At 31.3% G+C, this 9,887-nt stretch overlaps 1 protein-coding gene across 1 annotated transcript; it reads left to right on the top strand.

Annotated features, from left to right (window-relative positions):
- The first annotated feature begins 2,238 nt into the window (after positions 1-2,238).
- LOC131077665 (probable LRR receptor-like serine/threonine-protein kinase At4g36180) lies at positions 2,239-4,660 on the top strand. Its single transcript, XM_058015206.1, has 2 exons — positions 2,239-3,454; positions 3,720-4,660. Exons 1-2 carry the CDS (start codon positions 2,239-2,241, stop codon positions 4,658-4,660), a joined length of 2,157 nt encoding a protein of 718 aa, XP_057871189.1.
- The last annotated feature ends 5,227 nt before the right edge of the window (positions 4,661-9,887 follow it).

The raw sequence follows: 9,887 nt of genomic DNA on the forward strand, positions 1-9,887 counted from the left end.
TGTTGAATAATTTATTATTATCTTAATATTTAACTTCAAATTATTAATTTTTTTTAAAATTAAAATTTTATTTTTCTTACTAGTATTTAAATAAAAACTAATATACTCATATCATTTTAATTCTGTTAAAAATAAAAACAATAATAGTAGACAAATTTTGAAAATTATATAAAAAATAAAATATTAAAATCACTTAATTTTATAACATATGTTTTATAATATCAATAAATACCTAATTTAATAACAACTAAAACTTCTAACTTATATAATAATTAAATAAACTCATAATCTACGTTTTTGTGTGGTACTAATTTCTAGAAATAAGATTCGTATGGGTTGGATAGGGTTTTGAGGGTTTCTAGAAATAGATGTACAGAATTATTATCTTGTATTTAAGGATTACATATCTTCCCATTTTAAAAATCAATTCAAAAATTTATTTTACTCAAACAAATAAGATAAAATATCTAAAAGTGCCACTCATTTCATTTAATGGTTGTCTAATTTAGATTGTCTAATTTAGAGATGAAGCATTTTTCGCACTTCGTACTTATTGTTTTCTTCCCACAAAAGCTGCAACCACCAAATTGTTTAGCCATTTTTCAATGTACCATTACTTCGTCATTAATACATGAGCGGTCTATACAGTTCAAAATTGTTCGTATAGGATGCATTTGAAACATATAAAACATAAACAATAATAATAATAATATGAATCTAATCTTAGCAAGAAATATATATTAATGCCCACGTACCACTGGAAACTCGATGATGGAAAACAAATAAAAACAGTGAAAGTCGGACACCTTCCAGTCAAAATTTGTCCAGTGTATTTTAAATTCTACATTGTCAATCTCGATGGCAAACCCTAATTACCATAGGTAACGCATAAATATCTGTGCGTTCAACTTTTTAAAAAGCAATATATTATAGTCACTCCTGTGCACGGAAGTCGACCCTGCACCGTTGATGGACAAAAGAAGCTTGTCCATTCTCAGATAGGAGATGCCTTCGGCCTAAAAATATAAAATATAAAATAAAATATAACATAACATTGACCTTGATCTAAGCTTTATCATAGAATTCAAATCATAACCCTAACCGTAATAGAGTAGTACTCCTAACCCCAACCCTAACCTTTTCTTGACCTCAAGATTTATCCTATAATGGTAATCCTAATTCAACCCTAACCCTAACCCTTAGAATTTTAATCCTAAACCTGTCACTAAGCCTAATTCTGATTTGAACTCTAAATGTATTATAATTCTAACCTTAAATATGATCTGAATATTAATAACCTTAATACTAACCTTGATCTTAACAAAATAACCGCAATTAAACTCTAACTCTAGTCACAACCTAATAAATACTAATCCTAATCATAATTAAATACTAATCATAAAAAAATCCTAATTAAAAATATAAATCGATTACAATTTATTAATATTAATTTTATTATTCAATATTATTATTAATATTATATTTATTTTTTAAATATTATAATATTTTAAAAAAATAATTATATTAATCATTTTCATTTATTATACTATTATATTATTTTAATTTTACTTATTTTATAAATTTACTTTAAATTTGATCATTATAATTTATTAATATCCTATTAATTTTGTGAATTTTTTTTAATATTATTATTTTAAATTTATTAATTTATATTATTATTATTTTATTTTTTATATTTTTAATATTTTAATTAATTTATATTTATATTTTAAATTTAAAAAAAAAAAAGAGAAAGAGGAGTTAACCCCCGCAGGGCTGAGGGCCCCCGAAGGGAATTTGGGGAGGGGGGCCTTCAGGCAATCCGTGCAACAGAAGTAGGGAGGCTATAGAGTTGAATAGGGGCATCCTTCATTCTGGATAGTCGGTGCCATAAATTTCTAGCCTCCTTTTAATTAATTGATACTGCCAATGTTGCTGTAAACTCTCGGGGAGGTTATCCCAAAATCGGATTCTTTTTCTCTGCAACTTCATTCAATGCACATACCTCTCATATTAATACTCATTCATTTCCCCTCGTCCATATACAGCTCACGATGTACTATAGCATTCAGTTTCTATCTACCTAAGGGCTGTGGTCGCTCTTTAGTTTTCCACAGTCAACGGCTTATAGTACAGTGAGAGAAATATTTTCTAGCCACGTTGAACTATCGGGGAGGTTACGTTATAAATTTGCCTCTCAAAGTCGGATTTTTTGTTCTCTGCAATTTCATTCAAGCAATGGCTGTTGCTCCAACTCACCTTGCCTTCATCAGTGCATTTCTCATCATCCTTTTTACAAGCCCATGTATTGGTCTATTCATTTGTCCCTCCCAGGAATCCCAGGCTCTTCTTTTCTTCAAGGAAGCCTTGAAGGTCTCTGATGGCATTCTCAGTTCATGGGATAATAGAAGCGACTGTTGCTCCACATGGGAAGGTATATCGTGCAACTATGCCACTGGCCATGTAGAGCTGGTTAATTTGACTGCTTACACCAACCACACAGAGCAGGGTTTGCAGAGTGGAGTCATATCGAGTAGTTTGTGCAGCCTTCCTTTTCTCAAATACCTCATCCTGAAAAGCATTGTTGGATTAACAGGTAATATCCCTTCCTGTTTGGGAAATCTTTCTTATCTTCAGGTTTTGGTGTTAAAGAACAATAGTTTGACGGGGATAGTTCCCCCTGCAATTTGCTTGCTCACAAATCTTGGCCATCTAGATGTAAGCATTAATCAACTCGTAGGAATCTTACCACCGTGTCTAGGAAATCTTACCTTTCCCCGTATACTCATTGTCCATTACAGCAAATTAACTGGGCAAGTCCCAATTTCCTTGAACAAACTCTCCTTGCTCAAGTTCTTGAGTATTTCCGGTAACAAGTTCAATGGCAGCCTTCAACTCACCGGGCTTTCTTCCCTCAATTTGCTCTTTGCTCGTGATTTTTCATTACCTGAGAACGTTACTTCTTCCCAGTTGGCATTGCCATCCTCCATAAAGGTTCTCTGGCTCTCCCACATCACCATTACAGATAGTCTGTTTGATAACCTTGCAGAATTAAAATTTTTGTACGTATCATATTGTGTTTTGAATATTAGCGCAAGTTGGCTTCCGAGCTTCCAGTTAGCGGGCTTAGATTTAGTCTCATGTAGTATTGGTGGTAGAGTTCCTGACTGGCTTTTCACTCAGTATTCATTACAGAGGTTGGCATTGGCTGACGACAATATTGTTGGAGAAATTCCCAAATGGTTAATGGAGAACAATCCTCAGTTGTTTCTGTTCAACATTTCAGGAAATCATTTCAATGGCAGCCTTTTTGTTCCAAGTAGATCAATTCGTTGGATGACTGTATTTGATGTATCTAGGAATGCATTCACTGGACACGTAGCATCTACGTGGCCTCCAGATCTTCAGCTCCTGATGGTTAATGACAATTCTCTGATTGGCAATATTCCTCCAGGTTTGTGCAATTTAATTCACCTTGAAAAGTTAGATCTGTCAAACAACAAATTGAATGGAAGCATTCCTTCATGCTTTGCAAACTATAAGAGAATTCAAGTGTTAAATTTGGGGCATAATAGGTTGGATGGAAGTATGCTCCTCCTCTTTAAATGTGAGAAACAATAAGTTAAGTGGCGCCTTCCCTATGTCAATCATAAATTGTAAGATATTACAAGTACTAGATATCGGCCATAACAAATTTGCTGGGCATATTCCATGGTCAGTTGGAAATCTATCAGCCCTTAAAGTGCTGATGATGAATGATAACTCTTTCAGAGGCAGCATTCCTTCAGAAATTGTCCAACTCAAGCAGCTCCAGATCTTAGACCTTTCGTCTAACAATATATCAGGTGTTATTCCACACAGCCTTGGATCTCTAAAAGCAATGACTCTACCAAGAGAAGACGGCCATATATTATCTTCTCAGCTGAACCCATTTCAAGTAATTACAAAAGACAATGGCGTTAAGTCATATTCTGGGATTGGTCCTATTGAGTCAATTATATATCAAGTTCCGTCTCATGATGAATTGGACATGACTGTAAAAGGCTTAAATCTGAAGTATGCGTATATTTTTTCCACACTCACAGGTATGGATCTTTCCAATAACCAATTAAATGGAAAGATTCCGTGGGATTTTGGAAAGTTGAAGGGGTTAAGGTATCTCAATCTGTCAATGAATAATCTCAGTGGAATTATTCCACCCAGTTTGGGGGATATGTCTGAACTAGAGTCACTGGATCTTTCAACAAATAGGCTTTCTGGAAAGATTCCTGAAGAAATTGAACTGGCGACTTCATTGGCGGTCTTAAATTTGTCCAACAACAACCTCTCAGGCAGCATACCTCAAGGACAACAGATGACCACATTTCCAAACACATCATGTTCTGGGAATCCATATCTGGAAGGATGCCCACTTCCAAAGAAATGTTCTTGGCCAGAGTTTACTCACCATCCTCCCCCAAATGATATGGAAAACAGAAATGTAGATCATAGAAAGCATATAGTATGGTATTATATTGGAGTAAGATTGTCACATGTAGCAGGTTATTGCTGTGTAATGTTCTTGCTTGCACTGAGAAAGGGATGGAGACAGAAATACTTCAAGTGGGGAGATAAGATTTTGAAGTTTCTGTTTCCTTGCATACGCAACAGGGGATTATGAAGGTTCAATTTGCCAACAAGATGAAGCAGTGTATACCCCAACGCTGGATGCTTGAGGTTGCTTATTCCAATTCATTATATTCTGTATTCTTAAAGTCTAGTATTAAGGTGCAAAATCATAAATAACAAGGACGCAAAGCGTCAAGTTCCTGCCATTACAAGAATGAGAGTAATGGATAGAGATAAAGAGGAAGAGATAGCTACATATAGATGGAGAAATAAAGCTATTCAAATAAACTTTTATATATAAATCAAAAGTGAATAAACTTTCATTTATAAAATTTATCCAATTATAAAATTTATTCACTTTTGAACTAAAATAAACTTCATAATAAGTATAAAAATAAACTTTATAAATAAGTATAGCATTATTCTTATAATAAGTACAACATTATTGTATTAAGCATTAAACAAATTCTCATTATAAGTATAAAATAAGTAATAATAAAGTTATATTTTTAATTATATATATAATAAAATTAATTTATAATTGTTACTAAAAAATTATAAAGTTTATTGGATTAGAAATGGTGTTAGTGTGAGAGTTATGGTTTGGTTAGTTAGAGATAAAGTTTCAGTTATAATTCAAAAATTCAAAAGTGAATAAACTTTCATTTATAAAGTTTATTCAATTATAAAATTTATTCACTTCTGAATAAATTTGATAAGTGAAACTTTATTCACTTTGAATTAAAATAATCTTTAATAAGTATAACATTATTTTGCAATTCTTTTGTATATTTTCAATTATAAAAATATAACATTATTATTATAAAATAAGTAATAATAATGTTAGTTTTAAAATTAGGGTTAGGGTTAGGTATATAATTAAAGATAAGGTTGGGCTAATAATTATTGTGAGGGGAGGAGTTAGGGTTAGAAATTGAGTTAGGGATAGGGATAAAATTATTATTGATGTTAGAATTTTATATAAAATTATTAAAGATATATATACTTAATTCAGAATTAGATTTTGTGTTAAATTTTCATAATGTATTGAAGTTATATATGCTAATGTTACAAATTTAATGCTATATTTTTATATAGATTGTTACGATTTCTTTTTGCTATGTTAGGAGGCTAATGATTACCTTAATGCTTACATTAGCATTTCCAATTAGATTTTAAAAAAGTTTAAAAATTATATAATTGATATATATTGAAAAAATAAAAGAAATAATTTAAATAAAATATATTAAGAAATAAAAAATATAACAAATCTATTTAAATCACTACATACATCACAAAAAATATTTTAATTAAATAATTAAAATAAATAAAATCACCATTAACTAAAATACAACTCTATTTCTTTAGTAAATTTTTTTAATTCTCTAGAAAAGAAAATACATATATCACAAGTCTGATAAAAATATCTTAAAATTAATCTCCCATCAACTTTTAATAAATACATTTAAAATATCTACAACTAATACTAATAAATAAATAATATATCTAAAATTTAAAAAACCAACTAAATAATTCTTTTATTTAACTTAAAATAACTACACCTATATCAAGTCAATCTAAACAGAGAGTAGAAATACTATACCGTTGATATGGCTACATTTTACCATTAGCTTACTTGAATTTATCTAAAATTTCTATTTTATATAATGTTCTTGTAAAAGAATTATATTTTACAATAAAAATTACTAACCTTAACGCCTTTAAATATAGACCCTATTATTCGTAGTCCATATTGGAACATCTTTGGAATACACTCTTTGGCATATTTAATAATTTACAAGCTATTCTGCATACGTTAAGAATCTCCCACTCCACCACCGTATTGGTCGGACAAGAACGAGATTGAATGATAAATTGATGCAGGAATAAATTCAAGTAAGTCCGACGGAAGGAAAGATGAGCTCGACATAAATGTCCGGCCCGTACTATTATGGAGGATACATAGAGATTAGAGTTATTTTCTCATTTATTAGACTGCAGTAATTTAGTAATTGATTTGACAATATTTATTAAAAAATAAATAATAATTTGATTTTCATACTTACTGTTGCCAGCATAAGCTAATAAGAAGAAAGATAAATGAGATTTTCTCAATTTATTAAATTAAAGAATAATTATAAACTATAGAATTGTTTTCAAAAAATTTAAATTCTTAAATCTGATTGGTCAGCTAAAAAAAATAAATGACCTAAGTGAATGCATAAATATCCTGCTGTGGCAGGAACTAATAAAAGTAGTACCTGTCATGTGCTCACCATATTAATCGTTAAATGAATGCATAAGTATCCTGCTGTGGCAGGAACTAATAAAAGTAGTACCTGTCATGTGCTCACGGTATTAATCGTGAAATGAACGGTGACCCCCGGTTACGCCTTGGGAATGATTTATTTATCGTGGGTCTTTCTTCCGTCACATTATGCATGGAATTATCCTGCAGGCTTTTCTTGTGTATTGATAATTATTATGTAATCTCTTGTTTACTATTGGAAGATTGCTTTTCGCTCGTCTGTCTCATTATGGGGACAGATATAGGTGCTAGAGATTGTGATATGGCAATTTTTGTTCATTGAGTATGCGTTCTCAGTAGTGGTTTCTGTTATATATATATTAAAAATTTGAAAAATATAAAATAAGAAATATTGATATTTATTAGTATATTTATATTAAAAAATTTATGTAAAATATGTCAAGAGATATCTTATAATAGAAGAGAACCATTGTAAAATAAATCTTCTTATAAAATACTAAACATCAAGAATACAAATCCATTAGTGTGTCGCATGCGAAAAGTTGTGAATCTCCTTTACCTGTAATTTGTATGTTAAATTGTTTCCAAAATGCATTTTTGTTTATGAACATTTTGGTGTCATTGTAGATGCCTCTCGGCATAATAATTGTCAATAACACTATTATATGTAAAAAATAAAAATATTGACGAATATATAATTAAATGATTTGTTAAATGTTATTATATAAAGAAAATTATAGTTAAGTGAGGGTTTTTTTTAATTGAAAGACTCTTAATACGTCTAGGTTTGAGTATTGACTTTTTATTGAAGGCTATTGGGGGTATTCCCTTGGAGAGAATTGAGAGGTTACCTACTACATTGAAGTGGCATATTATTATAAAATATTTGTAGATTACTTTATATCTTACATTTATTTGTGAAATATATTTTATAATAGCCCACCATTCCAATTTTTAACCAAGATTAAATTTCCAATTGCCAATATTAGTTTGGAAACACATATGTGTCATAATCTAGTTTACTATTTTGGAACCTAGATTAGCCCCTGTTCTTGATGAATTATTTTTGAAGCCTTATTGTCAAGTCATGGTTAGTTCATATGTGTATTTAACACACTTTTTTACCCTTCCATGGGTAGTTTGAGTCTCTTAGGCACCGCATTTGGTTTTGAATCAAAGTGAGAAAACCTTGGAATTAGAGTCATTTATTCATCCATTTTGGCTAGAACCCTTTCCTTAACATAGGTTTTTTTAGGATATTAGGCTGACATCATCCACATATTTGACCAAATATGATATAGTTTTGGGCTAGAGATTAATTTCAACATCTAGAAAGATATAAATTATAATTTTAACTACTTCCATTATTGATCAAATTTTTTTTCTTTGTTCTAAAGAAATTGTTTTTTATAATGTGTTATTACAAATCTAGGTACATGTTTTCATAAAAGTAGCTCACCTCCATGTTTTACTTGACCATTAGTGGAATGGCTCATGTGTTATGACAAGACTTCCCCTATCTCCCTCATCTTGAAGTCGCTTACCTCCTCACAAGAACTACCAAGGTTGAAGTGTTTCTTCTTATGCTAACTATGTATCTCTCCTCCCAAGCCTATTTGAAAGTGCTCCATCTCTCCACCTCTAATGGGAGAAACTCCTAAGTGACTATTTGGTCGAGCCTCTAACTAATTTGATCTAACATTTTTCCTTGCTTATAGCCATTTCTCTCACATGCAATGAAAAGGATAATGACATACCTAGGAAGAAAATGAGCCTCTCACATGGACACTCTAGACCATACTGATGTTTGGAATAAACCAAATGACCAACACACTCCTATCAACTCTACTACTTTTTTTGATACTTAGTGGCTAGTTTTTATATATTTTGCAATCAAATGTTGAACTCGTTTGAACATTAAAAATAGAATTTCTTATCCACCAACCTTGTTTTTCGAATGTGTATAATTAATTTTATTAACTGATAAAAAAATACACCTATTCATAAAAATAATAATAACAAAATTTATACTAAATATTTATATTAAATTAAATAACAATAAAATAATTGAACACACACACACACACACACACACACACACACACACACACACACACACACACACACACACACACACACACACACACACAGATATATATATATATATATATATATATATATATATATATGATAACTCAATGATGAATGGATAGTACTAACCTGGTACTGAGAGGGGGGGTGAATCAGTACAGACAAAAATACAGTCCTAAACCGGTTTGACAACAGACACTTCAAATGACTGGCAAACAATGACAATGGTTTGAAACAGAGTGCAATCGGTAAAGCTAAGAATGACTGAGAAAAGCATTAACCGGTTACTCACTTAGCTTTTCACTCAACTCAAGACTACACTACCATTTCACCCTGATGCATAAACAGGTAATCTATCATTAGATCATAATAACAGCTAGTTCAACATGTTTTATTGACAGGCATAAAACACAGAACCATCATATGCTTGACGGACAGTAGGAAAGCATCACACATGACACACATATTTTTCATGTGGAAACCCAACTGGGAAAAACCACGGTGGGGATGAATACCCACAAGCTATTTTTGAACTCTTTAGAAGTCCACTCTGTTAGGAGCCTTGTCTGGTTAGAGACATTACAATAGGTTCTGCTAGGAACCGATCCTGTTAGGGATCACCCAGTTAAGGGATAGCTAGAATACCTGGTTAAGGGTTAAGCCTTGTTAAAGGTTACCTTGTTAGAGGATTTCAAGAACTCAATAGCTAAAGGATTTCAAACTCAATAGCTTTGAATTACCCTGTTAAAGGATTTACAGCAAGTCAGTTAAGGCTACCCTGTTAAGGGATTTTCCAACTGTTGAGGTGGTTAGAGATCAATAGGTATTACAATGATCTGGTAACAACACTCAATGCCAATGCAGATCCACTCGAGCTCCTCTTCACCTTCTACACTTACACTCTATAGGTATCACTTCT

This window comes from Cryptomeria japonica, chromosome 11 (assembly GCF_030272615.1).
Source record: "Cryptomeria japonica chromosome 11, Sugi_1.0, whole genome shotgun sequence".
NCBI classification, from domain to species: domain Eukaryota; kingdom Viridiplantae; phylum Streptophyta; class Pinopsida; order Cupressales; family Cupressaceae; genus Cryptomeria; species Cryptomeria japonica.